The sequence below is a fragment of the Tachyglossus aculeatus genome, chromosome 22 (genome assembly GCF_015852505.1).
Source record: "Tachyglossus aculeatus isolate mTacAcu1 chromosome 22, mTacAcu1.pri, whole genome shotgun sequence".
Lineage (NCBI taxonomy): Eukaryota > Metazoa > Chordata > Mammalia > Monotremata > Tachyglossidae > Tachyglossus > Tachyglossus aculeatus.
The window spans coordinates 33,250,682-33,266,515 of record NC_052087.1 but is presented as its reverse complement, the minus strand read 5'-3'; the positions used below and the strand labels follow the sequence as shown (position 1 = coordinate 33,266,515).

General features: G+C 53.2%; 1 protein-coding gene across 5 annotated transcripts in view; it reads right to left on the bottom strand.

Moving 5' to 3' along the window:
• Window positions 1-873: 873 nt before the first annotated feature.
• Window positions 874-15,834, bottom strand: part of CTNND1 (catenin delta 1) — a 66,626-nt gene continuing 51,665 nt past the window's right edge. For 2 of the 5 annotated variants that reach the window (XM_038765146.1, XM_038765142.1), the window contains 11 exons: window positions 15,140-15,157; window positions 14,533-14,601; window positions 11,229-11,356; window positions 10,345-10,495; window positions 9,448-9,640; window positions 9,112-9,226; window positions 8,523-8,610; window positions 7,005-7,067; window positions 4,415-4,515; window positions 3,451-3,531; window positions 874-3,181 (listed from right to left, as the gene is read on the bottom strand). In XM_038765146.1, the coding sequence (XP_038621074.1) occupies window positions 3,170-3,181; window positions 3,451-3,531; window positions 4,415-4,515; window positions 7,005-7,067; window positions 8,523-8,610; window positions 9,112-9,226; window positions 9,448-9,640; window positions 10,345-10,495; window positions 11,229-11,356; window positions 14,533-14,601; window positions 15,140-15,157 (1,019 nt within the window). In that variant the 3' untranslated portion in view covers window positions 874-3,169. The remainder of the gene's footprint in view (window positions 3,182-3,450; window positions 3,532-4,414; window positions 4,516-7,004; window positions 7,068-8,522; window positions 8,611-9,111; window positions 9,227-9,447; window positions 9,641-10,344; window positions 10,496-11,228; window positions 11,357-14,532; window positions 14,602-15,139; window positions 15,158-15,834) is intronic. The other 3 variants (XM_038765144.1, XM_038765145.1, XM_038765143.1) reach the window with 3 other exon arrangements.

Below are 15,834 nucleotides of genomic sequence, written 5' to 3'. Positions count from 1 at the left end.
CTGCTGTGTGATCTTAGGCAAGTCACTGCCTGTCTACTTGTTTTGTTGTCTGTCTCCCCCTTCTAGACCGTGAGCCCATTGTTGGGTAGGGATTGTCTCTATCTGTTGCCAAATTGTACTTTCCAAGCGCTTAGTACAGTGCTCTGCACACAGTAAGTGCTCAAAATAAAAGACTGAATGAACTTCACTGCTCTCAGTTTCCTCATCTGTAAAATGGCGATTAATAATAATAATAATAATAAAAATAATAATAATAATAATGGCATTTGTTAAGCGCTTACTATGTGCAGAGCACTTTGGAGCCCCATGTGGGACAGGGACTCTGTCCAACCTGATTAGCTTGTATCTACCCCTGCACTTAGCACAGTGCTTGACACACGGTAACACCTAATATTATTATTATTGCATTGCTTTGCACAGAGGAGGTGCTCAATAAATACAGATCGATTGACTGATAGTTCCCTAAGGAGTGTGGATTTCTCTCGCTGTCCCACTCGAGTCTCAAGCCGCAACGAAGGGGAAAAGCCATGCCCAGCTTTGAGGCTCCACCCAGAGCCCGGCTGAGACCCAGTAGCAGGATTAAGTCTGCAGCAAGGTGAGCTGAAGCTAATGCCACAGCCTGCTCCATTCATTCATTCAATTGTATTTACTGAGCGCTTCCTGTGTGCGGAACACTGTACTAAGCGCTTGGAAAGTACAATTCGGTAACAGATAGAGGCAATCCTTACCCAACAAGGGGCTCTGCCGACTCAAGACAGAATCCAGCTCCAGGGAGCCCCGGGGAGCATCCTTCCCCTTGCCCCAGATGCGGAAATGACCTCGGAGGCCGTCCTTGTCGGGGAACACTGGTCTTAAGAAGAAAACAAACACGGATTTCCCCTAAATACACACTTTAAAAACTTTATTTATATAAAAAACTCATTTGTCTTAAAAGCGTTAATGAGAAGAGAGAGAGAAAGAGAGCGAGAGAAAGAGAAAAAGAGGAGAGAAGAGGGCAGGAGATGGAAAAAGACAGAGTCAGAGAATTGAATGGGAGATCCTCCCAGAGTAGTGTTCGGTGGGAAGGTGGGATTTTTGGTTCCTCTGGAATTGATCGGTTAGTGTTTTACAGACAAAGAAAAATAAAAAAAGGTCCCCAAAGCCCAGATCTGCCCTGCTACCCACCCCGCCCACCGAGAAAAAGAGCACCAGAAAAATAAGAGGCAGAGAGGGAGAAAGATGGGCAAGGGGTCGTCCCAGGCTGCAGGCGTCTCCCCCAGTGCAGCGAGCGGGCTCTCGGGATCACCACCGAGCGTGCCAAGGGCTCCCCTCTGCCAGCGAGGGGTGAGGGCGGAGAGGGGGAGCCCCCGATGTCTAAGGGCAAGGGACTGCACATCTCTCCTCTAGCCCCCAAACCCCAGCCATTCAGGGGAGGTCTTCCAGTTGTGTCAGCCGGGGTTTCCGACTCGGGAGAGAGCGGGGAGGTGGCCAAATGCGCTCCCCTGACCTGCCCTTGGCCCTCAGTGGCTGGGGGTAGGCAGCCCTCCACCTCCCCCTCCGCTTCCAGGGGATGATGGAGACCTAAAACTAACACCCTCCCCTTCAGGGAATCCATCAGAAAGGATTATTGCTGGAAATCCCAATTCCACACTGTGGCGCACGGACTGTGTTAAGGCCGAAATGGGAACGCCTCTCCCTCCACCCAGCACTAGGGCTCCCCCGGCTCCCCTACCCACCCCAAGACCCCAGATCTTTACTTCTCTTCCCTTCCTCTCCGGAGGGGAGGTGGGAGGGGAGGAATTCAAACTAATTTGCAAAAATCATCAGAAAATCGAGGCTGCGGCGGCAAAGAAAGGCACATGGAGAGGGGTGGAGGGGAAGCGGAGAGCCCCGGGCCAAAGGCACATGGGAGAGACAGAGCCAGGGGGCAGCCCCCCTGCACGGGGAGAGGACGGGTGGGAGCTATGTACATACGGGTCCTACTCTTAGCCGGCCACCCCGGGGGGAGGAGGAAAAATAAGGAGAGAGAAAGTGAAAGAGAAGGCGTGTGTATGTGTGTGTGTGTGTGTTGGTGGTTGGGGGGTGGGGCCCAAGGACAAGAAGAAGCTGAAAGGGGAAGAGGAAAAAGAAAAGCTGAAAGCTTCCCACCGCGACTCCCACCCAAGCCCCGCTATATACATTCCTCCCACTCTCCTCTGTGAACGCTTTAACTGATGGGAGCCATTCCATCTCCTCTCCCGCACCCTCTTCTCCTCCCTGACACCTGGCACTCAACAGCCCCTTCAAGACCCCTCCCCAAACCCCCCAACTTTTCCCCAGAGCCACGGTTGCTGCCCGGGCCAGAGGGTAGCCAAATGGCCGGGCCCCGGGCCAGTCCGCTGCAGTGGCCACACAGCCGTGAGGACCAGGGACGCTGTGAAGCAACCGAGTCCGAAAACTCCCTTGGGCGGTCAGTCCCCAGTTCCTCGGTGGGAGAGTGGGGAGGTTCCCCCTGGCTTACAGTTCTAAGGAGTTGCTTCAAACGTGGCGGGGGGATGGGGGCATCCTCAAATTAAACGGTCCATGGTTCCCAGCATTCTTCTTTTCAAACTCAAAAATCAGGACAAGGAGGATTGGTGAGAGACGAACAAACAAATCCAAACAAAAACCAAACTGAGAAGAGTCCCCACCGTGACTCTTCCCCCTCCCCAAAGCCCAACGTTCTTCTCCCCTCTTCCCCCCGTCCACAGCACTTCCTCGGGGTTGTCTGGGTTTTGCTAGAATCCAGATCCGTGGCCCCTAAGGGGCAGTTCTTCTGCAGGCTTTGGCAAAGGGTCCCCGGTTTCCGCTCGGGCCAGGAGTTCGGGCAGTGCCGACAGGGAAGGCAAGCTGGAAAGAGCGTAACGAGGTCGGAGATGGCGAGGCGTCCTATTTAAGCGGCTGAGTCAGGTTTCTCCAGGAGTTGGGGTGGAGGGGGGGTTTCACAGGAAAAGGTGGGGAATGAGGAGGGGTCCCCACCCAAAACTGGTAGGGCAGGGGGCAGCCCGGCAGTTGGCACAATAGTCCAGCGAAAGAAAAAAAAAAAACGGGGGGTGGGTGGGAGGGAACGGGGATGATCAGTCCATCTCACCACAAAGAGTATATATAATATATATATGCACATATATATATATTATATATTATAAACCCAGGTGGAGCCGAAGCTGTGGTGTTATATCTTCTGCTGTGGGGAGAAAGGAGAGAGAAGGGAGAAGGTTATAAGGGCTGGTACAAATGGGAGCCGAGAAGCCAGGCGAGCGAATCTGGAGGAAAATAAGCAGCGTGTGAGGGAGCTTCTAATCACCAGCGACCAGGGGAGGGGGAAGATCAGAGAATCAGCATGCCTAAGGCCCCGGGCGGACCACCAGGCGGTCTCCCGTGCCTCCGGCGTGATCCGGATCAGCTTGATTGGCCCCACCCTGCCGCACGGAGGGTCGGCCGACGAGGACATACCATGTGGGGGTAACACAACTCGTCACCCTCATCCAAAACCAACTCATTCACCTCCTGCAGAGATTCCTGCCCTTCCTCCTGCTGTGGACACATGCAACTTGTTAGTATAAAGCGGTGGAGAGGACGGAGAGGGGGCGGCGAGTAAGAGGCGCTGACTGACAGACAAGAACCGAGGGGTGAGAGTTAGTGCCTCGACCGGTTAGAGCGGGGGGAGGGATGGCGGTAGTCCAGAGCGCCCTACCGCCTCCATCCCATCAACTTCTGACAATAGACACCGGGACCAAATTCCAAATGAAGGTCCACAGCTAGTCCTTTTTGAGAGGCGAGGGGACCCCAGTGCAGCCGGAGTCGACAAACGGGGTGGGCGGGCGACTCCCTGCCGCCCAGGGCCCCCCCAAGTGACTGACATGGCTTCCACCGGGCTCTTCCCGATCAAGAGGGAAGGCAGCATAAAAAAAAAAAAAATTAAAAAAATGAGAAAGATCCCAAAACTGCAGCCCAGTGATGTCGGCGAGAGTTCAGAGTCAGGAGAAAGGCTGGCCTGCTCCCCAACAGGAAGCTGCTTCTCACGTCTGAATGAGGCAGGAGGAACTAATGGTCCTGAAGCCAGGGGTGGGGGCGGAGGTGGTGATGGGGTATGAATGTGTGTGTGCACATGCGTGCTTCCCATTTGGGGAGGAAGCAGGGTTCTTTCTGTGGGGCTCTGGAAGCCAACAATGTCAGAGAAAGCATCACTGTTCAAAGTTCAACACTGACCCAGCCTGGGAGATCCATCTACAGCATCAGCTTTAGATTTGGGTTTCAAAACACAAAGCCGAACAAAAAAAACCCCAAAATGACCAAAAAAACCCCCCAAGAACCCCACGGACCAGGTCCGTCTCCGTCCCCAGCTTGGTGGACTGCAGCACTAGACGGGGCTGGGATACGGCCCAGCGTGGAGCCAAGGGGTCCGAGCAGAATTTACCATTAAGGGGTTTCCCTTCATCGGCTCCATGTCCCCCAGGTCCCCAGATCGGTCCAGTGTCCGGTTGTGGTCCCCCCGTTCGTTCAGCGTGGCATAGTTATCTGAAAGAGACACGTCCCCGTCACACCGAGACCCCATCGCTCTCCCAAGGCCAACCGCCTTTCAGAGGGGATGATGCTTCTCACCTCCCTTCTCTCCTTTTCCAGCCCAGCCCGCACCCTCCGCTCCTCTGCCACCGCTAACCTCCTCACTGTACTGTTAATGATGTGCACCTAGCTTTATTTCTGTTTGTTCTGACGACTCGACACCTGTCCACGTGTTTTGCTTTGTTGTCTGTCTCCCCCTTCTAGACTGTGAGCCCGTTGTTGGGTAGGGGCCGTCTCTAGATGTTGCCAACTTGGACTTCCCAAGCGCTTAGTACAGTGCTCTGCACTCAGTAAGTGCTCAATAAATATGAATGAATGAATGCATGCACAATCCCCAATTAATCCCTGCTCGAGCTTTCCTCCCGGCTCCCTCCGCCTCTCCCCGGTCACGCCAGGCGAGCAGTCTCTCACAAATTGGTTTGTGTGAATGATTTACTTCACCAGCCTATCACTAATATCGCCCTCTTTCAAATTCTTCTGGATTTCAATCTGGGGGAGGCTGATTTCTATCCCCAAGAAGGAAGCGAAGGTCACTGGAGCAAGGTGACCCGGGGCGGCTTTTACTGGAGAGTTCTTTCAAAGAGTACTGACTCCTCCCTTCTAGACTGTCAGCTCCTTGTGGGAACAGTACTCTCTTGTACTATCCTCTCCCAAGCTGATTCATCAGGAAGGTTCTCCATCCTGTCGGGACCAGGAAAATCCTGGAGAGAGCAGTCGCCGAGAGCTGACCAGCTGGAGATTAACAGGGATCAGTTGCAGGGCGAGGATCTTCCTGACTTTGCAAGCCCATTTAGAGGTTCACTGTTGTTTATGGTATTTGTTAAGCGCCTAGTATGTGCCAGGCACTGTATTAAGTGCCGCGGTGGATACAAGATCTTCAGCTTGGACGGAGTTCATGTCCCAGATGAGGCTTCACTCTCTGAATCCCCATTTTCAGATGAGGCCACTGAGGCACAGAGAAGTGAAGTGACTTGCTTAAGGTCACAAGGCGAGTGGCGGAACCGGGATTAGAACCCAGATCAATCATATTTACAGTAATAATAATAATAATGGCACTTATTAAGCGCTTACTATGTGCAAAGCACACGTCCTGTACGCACTGTACAGAGCACTGTACTAAGCGTGCAGGAGAGTACACTCTAACAATCTAATAGATACGTTCCATTAAGGCCACACTGCTTCTCCTTGAGTTCGTTCCCTCAGAGGAATGCCAGAGGCCATCAGGAGGGGTAGGTGGAACTAGACAGCTGCCATCAACCTGCATCAGCCTCCTTGGAGACCTCCCCGCCTCCGGCCTCTCTCTTGCATCCCTGATCCAAATTTCCACTTTTGTTGTCAGGATTGCTTTTCTCAAACATCACTGCGTGCAAATCTCTCTATTCCTCCAAAACCTCTAAGGGCTGCCCATTCCCCTCGGCGACGAGTGGACGCTCCTGACATTCAGGCCCCTTTATTCAGCCTCGCTCCTTTCTCACTCCACCTCAGCTCACATGTGTCACACAACTCTCAAGTAAAGATGGTCCCTCTGCCCCGTTCTCATCTCTCCTGGCTCTGGCACCTTGTGTGTAACCCTGCCCCGGCCCCACAAGTCCCCCTACTTCACCTCTGGACAACGGCTCCGCTCACCCATTGTTTCAAAACCAGATCTCCTCCAGAAGGCCCATCCTCTTTCCCTTTCTACAGTTATTTCACCACTTCCACATCCCTGGAACCCCTGGATAGGTAGCCCCATCTGGAGCTCTGACGTACATATCTTTATACTCTGTTGCTGTGTGTTTTTTTTTTAAATGTCATCTCCCCCTGCTAGATTGCTTGATGGACAGCAGGGATAATTTCTCCTAGCTCTACTGTACTTTTCCAAGGACTCACTACAAGGGTCTGCACACGGTATATGCTGAATAAGAATAAATAAATAAATGAATAAATTAATTAATTAAGATCGACTAACTGCTGACAAGAGAAGCAGCGGGGCTCAGTGGAAAGAGCACGGGCTTTGGAGTCAGAGGTCATGGGTTCAAATCCTGGCTCCGCCAATTGTCAGCTGTGTGACTTTGGGCAGGTCACTTCACTTCTCTGTGACTCAGTTACCTCATCTGTAAAATGGGGATTAAGACTGTGAGCCCCCCGTGGGATAACCTGATTCACCTTGTAACCTTCCCAGCGCTTAGAAGTGCTTTGCACATAGTAAGCACTTAATAAACGCCATAAAAAAAAGACTGATCTCTCATCAGCAAACCTGATTCATTCATTCATTCATTCAATCGTATTTATTGAGCGCTTACTGTGTGCAGAGCACTGTACTAAGCACTTGGGAAATACAAGCTGGCAACATATAGAGACGGTCCCTACCCAACAGTGGGCTCACAGTCTAGAAGGAGGAGACAGAGAACAAAACAAAACATTAACAAAATACAATAAATAGAATAAATATGTAGGAAACCCACCTGATGACTTTGAATTTGGACCCATGCTGCTCATCTGGATCTCCTCCCGGTCGGGCTTCTTATCTAGATGGAGAAATCGGGATCTCAAACGGGAGAAAATCCAGCCCTCCACCTCACCACAGCCCTTCCTTCACGCATGGCTATCTCGTCTTGATTCCCAGAGACTTCCTAATGACACAGAGACCCCAAAGGAGCTCAGAGCCACTGATGCACTACATGTAACCGAGTGCACTTAGTGTGAAGCATCCACTAGGCCACACTGCATAGGGAAGCACTGTGGCCTAGTGGATAAAGCACGGGTCTAAAGAGCCAGAGGACCTGGGTTCTAATCCCAGCTCTGCCACCTGCCTGCTCTGTGACCTTGGGAAAGTCACTTCACTTCTTGGTGCCTCGGTTTCCTCAACTGCAAAATGGGAATTCAATATCTGTTCTCTCTCCTTCTTAGACTGGGAGCCCCATGTGGGACAGGGACCGAATCCAATCTGATTAACTTGTACCTATCTCAGTGCTTGAAGCAGAGGAATTGTTCAAATACTGTTTAAAAAAGAAAAACAGGGGGGTAGCTTCATGAAGATGTTGCGGGGGGGCGGTGGCAGGGAAGACCTATTCACCACCAAGCTACTAGTTATACCTCTATCTCACCTATCTCATCTCCAACCTCTCACCCACATCCTCCCTCTGGCCTGGGACACCCTCCCTCTTCACATCTGACAGACAATTAATCTCTCCGATTTCAAAGCCTTTTAGAAGGCACATCTACTCCAAGAGGCCTTCCCTGACTAAACCTTCTTTTAAGTTTCTCTGACACCCTTCTGTGCCACCCTGCTTTGCTCCCTTTATTCATCCCCCCTCCCAGGCCCACAGCACTTATGTATCCATAATTTATTTATAATAATAATAATAATAATGATAATAATGGCATTTAAGCGCTTACTATGTGCCAAGCACTATTCTAAGCTGGTATTGCCCTCTAGACTGTAAGCTCGTTGTGGGCAGGAAACGTGTCTAACACTGTATTTCCCCCAAGTGCTTAGAACAGTGCTCTGCACACAGCATGTGCTGTGAGCCCACTGTTGGGTAGGGACTGTCTCTATATGTTGCCAATTTGTACTTCCCAAGCGCTTAGTACAGTGCTCTGCACATAGTAAGCGCTCAATAAATACGATTGATGATGATGATGATGAATAAATATGATTGATTAAGACTGACCACATGAATGAGGGACACGAGGGTTTGGTGGACATGTTTTAATCTAAATTGGGCTGTCACAGTTTCTCTCTCTCTCACACCACACACGTCATCCCCTTCCCTATTCCGATCTGTCCCCAGAGCCCAATATGAATCGCAAAGCCCAGAACGATGACCCCTGCTCAAGCATTGGGGAACGAAGTAACACTCCCCTAAACAACGAGCAGAGCTTCCAAGCTTTCTGGGACGCAGTCAGCCCGCTGCGATGCCCTAAGCATGGAGACGGGAGGGAGGAGAAGGGGGACTGGAGGAGGAACCCAGTGGCTTTACCTGCTTTTTGGTTCCGGTCAATGAGGGGCAGAGTGCTGTCGTCATATGAGTGGCTGCTCTGGCTCCGAGTGGCATTGTTTAGATTGACCTAAGAACAGAGGCGGCGGTGGGCAAAATGCCCCGTCCATCTCACCCCCATGAGGATTCACATTCCTGCCAACTCTAACCACCATCCTTTCCCTTCCCAGAGGTTTGGTCTCCCCGCCCCCCTCCCGAACTCTGATCGTCATCCACCTCACTCCCCACAGAAGGTTTTTCCTGACCGGCCTCATTCCCAACTCGGCCCTCATCTGAGTTACAAGGCGTGAGAGGAAACCGAAGGGCAGACAGGTAGCCACCGAATCAGAGGCTGAGGCAACCTGGGGGCAACGATGACCTCAGTCAGCCACAAAGGAAAACAAAGAGTTCGCAAAGGGTCCGGGCGGAGGGTGGCTCCGGGGACTGATTCCAGGACTGCTACTGCTAAAGCCTTGGCACCCAAGGGTGGCGGGGGAGTAAGGCAAGTGGAGCAGGGTGGGCAAGGACTAAGGAGTAAAAGATTCTGGAATAAACTCCACTTCCACGGGCCCAGAAGAGTCCGGTCACTCACCTGGAAGTCTGATTTCTTCCACCCCTCCTTTTCCAGAGGCTTCCGCAGCTCCTTGTAACCCCAGATCGTCTGCAGGACGAGTGCCGCTGCCCGGACTTCCTTCTCTGAGCAGTTCCTGGGGGGCACAGAGAGTTTGGACGTGAACCGGAGGGATGAGATTCGGCACCGGCGCTCCTGCTTCCGGGGAGGGAGCTTCCGTTCGGAAACCAGAGGCGGGAACGGATCGGCTGTGGCCCACCGGGACCGAGGGGACCCCAGCCGGTCCCCACCGCCCCCCAAGCCCGTCCCCAACCTTCTCCAGCCCCAGGTGGGGCGAGAAGGGGTTCCCACACACACCCCGCTTTGTTGATCAACACCAGCTTCTCGATGCCCTGCGTTTCCCGCAGCTTCTTGGCCGCCTCCAAGTTCTCGGCAATGACCTCGTTGATGGTGTTCAGGATGGAGACCACGGTGTCCTCGGAGAAGTTCCGGGAAGAGTTCTGCTGCCCGCCCGGCAGGTTCTTCACCAAGTTGGGGATGGCGTGCTTCCCTGGGGGCCGCGGGGAGGGGTGCAGGGAAGGACAGGGAGCGTGAGAACCGCAGGATTTCCCTCGGGGGCCCTGACCATGCAAAATCAGGCGGATTAAAGTGGTTCCTCTTGTCCCACGGGCAACGGAAGAGGCCTGGAGGTGACCATGTTTGGAGCCCCTCTCCCTGTTACTTTCGGCACCGTCCCCTTCCCGCAAATCCTGTTGAGAGTTGGCAGGGGAATGGCCTGCTCTGAGATGCCCACCAATAATAATAATAATAATAATGGCATTTATTAAGCGCTTACTATGTGCACAGCACTGTTCTAAGCGCTAGGGAGGTTACAAGGTGATCAAGTTGTCCCATGGGGGGGCTCACAGTCTTAATCCCCATTTTACAGATGAGGGAACTGAGGCCCAGAGAAGTGAAGTGACTTGCCCAAAGTCACACAGCTGACAATTGGCGGAGTGGGGATTTGAACCCGTGACCTCTGACTCCAAAGCCCGGGCTCTTTCCATTGAGCCACACCGCTTCTCTACTCATTATTCTCTATTCACTCTCTATCCACCAGTAGAGAGTGGCATTAAGGGAACAAGAACCCCTCTACTGGGTATGAAGCGATGCCCTGGTGAGCTTCCCAAGGACGGGGAAATGCCAGCTCTGTCCGCTCTCCTTAACCACAGCCGCCTGGTCCTCTCCCCTCGCCGCCGACCGCGGCTCCCTCACCGATCAGCTCTTTGTTCTGCACGTCCACGGCCAGATTGCGCAGGGCTCCGGAGGCTGCTTTCACCACCCGCTCTTGTTCGTTGGTCAGGAGGTCGGCGATAGCGGACAGGGCCTTCTCTTGGCGCAGGGCGGACCGAATGTACCGGCCGTACTGGAACGGGTGGAGGAGACGGGAGCAGATGGGCAATGGGACTCTTTGGTCAGGGCCCCCGCCAACCCCTCTGAATAAACTACGACTGGCAGAATCAGGCCTGGCCCCATTAAACCATCTGCCGCTCCTGTTTTGCTGTCAATCACCCCTCTGCCTAGCCCCTCCATTCGCCATCACCGTTTGTGCCGCCCCAAGCCTGGGTCTGAGCCAGCGGGCCTCATCACCAATCAGTAACGCCCGAATCGCAGATACCTTTAACCTCCCAGCCTCACCGGAGCCCTCACCCCAGCACACGACCGAAAGGCAAACGGACGGTGCTTATTTTCACCGATGTCCTCTTCATCAGAGGAGCCAGTTTAGGAAATCCTTCAGAGGCTGGGCTGCTGTGGAGGCTCGGGGAACTGAGCGACTGACTCAGAGATTGGGCGTTTTGACTAAAAATGGCCCAACTACGTGGCCTTGTGAGACTCGCTGAGCCGCGGTGAGCGACTTCAGTCCACCATCAAAAAGGACGAAGAGTAAGGGAGGCCTGCTTGCCCTTGACACCACCATAAATGAGGTCATGCCTGCTCTGCTTGATTTTGACACAAAGACCTCCCCACTTCCCTCCCTCCTCCTCCCCACCCTACTCCCCCGACTCTCTCGGGCAAGGGCAGAGGTTTGGGGCAGGCTCTCTAGGGGGGCCCCCACTTTGCTTTTGACCTTTCTAACCCGCCGTCTGGCTCCGACTCACCGTCCAGCGGCCAGCACACAGGTTTTGGATGGCTCCGGCTGAGGCCTCCAAGATGGCGGGGGTCTTGCTCTCCTTGAGGAGTGAGATGTATATCCGGACCACCTCTGGCTGGAAGAGCAGTTCATACCCTACCCCGGGGAGGAAGACAGGGTCTACTGACAAACTTCTCTCGGCGGGTCTGGTTCACCAGGACTCGAACGAGGAGATGGGAGCTGCGAAGCCAGACACCTGCAACTTCTTTCCCTCCTCCAAGGCAGGAAATGTCTCCTTTCCCGGCTTCTGTCTCCACCATGTCTCCATTCAGAAGCTTCCTAGTCCCTGCCTCCTGTCCTCTGGCCCATTTACAGCTTGTAAAAACTAAGATTCATAACAGACAAGAAGTACGGTGGGAGCAGTGTGGCCTAGTGGATAAAGTTTGAGCCTGGGAACCAGAGGACCTGGGTTCTAATCCCAACTCTTCCACTAATCTGTTGTGTGACCTTGAGCAAGTCACTTCTCTGTGCCTCAGCTACCACACCTGTAAAATGGGGACCGTGAGTCCCCCGTAGTAGGTGGACTGTGTCCAACCTGATGAGCCTGTTTAATAATGATAGCATTTATTAAGCGCTTACTATGTGCAAAGCACTGTTCTAAGTGCCGGGGAGGTTATGGTGATCAGGTTGTCCCACGGGGGGCTCACAGTCTTAATCCCCATTTTACAGATGAGGTAACTGAGGCGCAGAGAAGTTGAGTGACTTGCCCAAAGTCACACAGCTGACAATTGGCAGAGCTGGGATTTGAACTCATGACCTCTGACTTTAAAGCCAGGGCTCTTTCAATAATAACAATAATAATAATAATAATAAAAATTTTGGTATTTGTTAAGCACTTACTATGTGCAAAGCACTGTTCTAGCGCTGGGGAGGATACAAGGTGATCAGGTTGTCCCACAGGGGGCTCACAGTCTTAATCCCCATTTTACAGATGAGGTAAATGAGGCGAAGAGAAGTCGAGTGACTTGCCCAAAGTCACACAGCTGACAATTGGCAGAGCTGGGATTTGAACTCCTGACCTCTGACTCCGAAGCCGGGGCTCTTTCCATTGAGCCACGCTGCTTCTCCCAGCGCTGTATCTATCCCAGTGCTTAGTACAGTGCCTGGAACAAAGCGAGTGTTTTACAAATACCATTAAAAAAAAAGGCTGCGTAGGCCTAGGCTCTACCCTGGGGTCGTCCAAGGCTTAGGCCCGGGCCCTTCTAGCTTTTCGCTGAGTGGAGACGGGCTAAGATAATAATAATAATAATGATGATGATGGCATTTCTTAAGTGCTTACTATATGCAAACTGGAGAGGTTACTATGTGATCAGGTTGTCCCATGGGGGGGCTCACAGTCTTAATCCCCATTTTACAGATGAGGGAACCGAGGCCCAGAGAAGTGAAGTGACTTGCCCAAAGTCACACAGCTGAGAATTGGCAGAGCCGGGATTTGAACCCATGACCTCCAAAGCCCGTGCTCTTTTCCACTGAGGCACGCTGCTTCTCTGGCAGCGTGGCCAAAGAGTGTTCCCAGCCCTTGGCAAACACCACGCCATTGTACCAACAGCAGCGTGGGTGGCAGAGACAGGGTGTCAGTCCCGGCAGCGTGACCATGTAAGCGGTGGTCGTCCGCACCGGCCCAGGGCTGCTCGGGAAGTGTCTGGAACACAAGCAAATGGCGGCCGTCCAGTGGGTGTGTTTTTGCGGGAGGGTCTGAAGGACTAGAGATGGACTTGGCACTTAAACAAAGGAACTAAAAAAACAAACAAAATCCCGTTCTCGAGCCAAGCTCGAACAACTTACTGTAGGGCCCCTCTGGGTTGAGGGGAGACAACTGGCAGGTCAGCCAAAGCTCTAGCAGTGCCGCCGCGGGATCGTTTGGAACGAACACCCCCTTGGAGGGAGCTCTCAGTCCCACATAAGCTTCCAAGTAGGGTTGGCAGGTCACGGCACCTAATATTACGCCTTGGTCAAGAGGCTGGGAAGGGTCCAGGCCTCAATCAATCAATGGTATTTATGGAGAGCTTACTGTGTGCGAAGCATTGTCCCCTAAACAATTGAGAGAGTAGAATACAACAGAGTCGATAGACACGTTCCCTGCCCACAGCGAGTGCTTCGAATTATAAATGAGATGGTGGGGCTAGCGTCCAGAGCTGCAGAGAAAACTGGGGCCTCCCCCAAGATCCAACAATGGCCTCTGGCAGGGGGGACAATTCTGAAAGGGTTAGGAAAAGGGAGGGAGTAGGGGGACGCTGTCTGTGCCCAGCCCCATCCTTGACTGACCAAAGCCTTAAGGGCCCGCAGATACCCAGCCAAAGGAGTCGCTTCAAGCGTGATATTGATCCAAAAGGAGAAGTGTAAGAGCTGCAGAAGGAGAGTGAAACTCCCAACCTGCCTTCTGGCTAGTCTACCAGGAAGCCCTTCTGGGATGGGTTGCTCCCTCTTAAGCAGATGGCGATTTTGGTTTCCCGGAGGGTGGAGGGGGAAGAGGAGGTAGAAGGGAAGGAGTAGGAACCTCATCCTATCCCGACTGGATTGCTGCATCAGCCTCCTCTCTGATCTCCCATCCTCCTGTTTCTCCCCACTTCAATCTATACTTCACACTGCTGCCCGGATCGTCTTTGTGCAGAAAAGCTCCGGGCATGTTACTCCCCTCCTCAAAAAATATCCAGTGGCTACCAATCAACCTACACAACAGGCAAAAACTCCGCACTCTCGGCTTCAAGGCTGTCCATCACCTCACCCCCTCTTACCTCACCTCCCTTCTGTCCTTCTCCAGCCCAGCCCGCACCCTCCGCTCCTCTGCCACCGCTCACCTCCTCACTGTGCCTCGTTCTCGCCTGTCCCGCCGTCGACCCCCGGCCCACGTCCTCCCCCTGGCCCGGAATGCCCTCCCTCCGCACATCCGCCAAGCTAGCTCTCTTCCTCCCTTCAAAGCCCTACTGAGAGCTCACTTCCTCCAGGAGGCCTTCCTAGACTGAGCCCCCTCCTTCCTCTCCCCCTCCCCTCCATCCCCCCGCCTTACCTCCTTCCCCTCCCCACAGCATCTGTATATATGTATATATGTTTGTACATATTTATTACTCTATTTTACTTGTACATATTTATTCTATTTATTTTATTTTGTTAACATGTTTTGTTTTGTTGTCTGTCTCCCCCTTCTAGACTGTGAGCCCACTGTTGGGTAGGGACCGTCTCTAGATGTTGCCAACTTGCACTTCCCAAGCACTTAGTCCAGTGCTCTGCACACAGTAAGCGCTCAATAAATACGACTGAATGAATTAACCTACCTCGTGCGGGACTGGTTCTTTTGGGAAAATCCACTATGTCTGAGGCTGGATCTTCCACGGGTTTTTTCCCTTGGGGAGGGAGAGAAAGAAATGGAGCAGATGAAAACCTAAAGGCTCAGAGAGCCCCCTCGTCTCCCCGCCACGGCACCCGACCGGCAACGTAGGGGAAGTCCGAAATGGTCTTCCCAAATCCAGCAGCACACTTTGCGAGTGAGTCCGTGTGGATAAGGAGGCAGAGCAACCCAAGGAAAGCGCGTGCCAGCAGCGTCTCGGAGCGGGGGGCGAGGACAGAAGCGGACGCTTTTAAGGAGGGAGGCGAGGTCTGCTGACGGCAGCTGCAGAGCTACGTCTTAACAGGAGGCGTTGCGAGGATAGAACATGCCAGGAGTGCTTAGTACAGTGCTCACAGTAAGCGCTCAATAAATACAATTAAATGAATGAATGAATTAGTACAAGAGGCCAAGACCTTCGTTCACGGGCCACTCTCTGGGCTGGGACTCCCCCCGCATGCAACTGGAGGGCACAATTAAGAAGGATGTGAGAGAGGAGTTAGGACCCCCAAACATGCCAGCTGGAGGTGAAGGAGCCCCTTAGAGAGTCCACTCACCTCTGGAGAACCACTCGTCTTCCAGCACAGCACCCAAGGCGGAGAGGGAGGGCGGGAGGAGGATGAGGGGAGGCGCGAGAAACACCCGGGAGAGAAGGACCGGGGGGAGGGGGGAGAAAGAGAAGGAGACAGAGAGGTGGAGGGAGACACAGAGAGGGAGGGAGGGAGACACAGAGACGGAGGGAGGGAGACACAGAGACGGAGGGAGGAAGACAGAGAGGGAGGGAGGAAGACAGAGAGGGAGGGAGGAAGACAGAGAGGGAGGGAGGAAGACAGAGAGGGAGAGAGGAAGAGAGGGAGAGAGGAAGACAGAGAGGGAGAGAGGAAGACAGAGAGGGAGGGAGGAAGACAGAGGGAGGGAGGAAGACAGAGAGGGAGGGAGGAAGACAGAGAGGGAGGGAGGGAGGAAGACAGAGAGGGAGGGAGGAAGACAGGGAGGGAGGAAGACAGAGAGGGAGGCAGAAAGGGAAGGGGAGAGACAAAGAAAGGGAGGGAGAGAGACACAGAAAGGGAGGGAGAGAGACACAGAAAGGGAGGGAAAGAGACACAGAAAGGGAGGGAAAGAGAGACAGAAAGGGAGGGAGGGAGAGAGAGACACAGAAAGGGAGGGGGAGAGAGAGACACACAGAAAGGGAGGGAGAGAGACACAGAAAGGGAGGGAGAGAGACACAGAAAGGGAGGGAGAGACACACAGA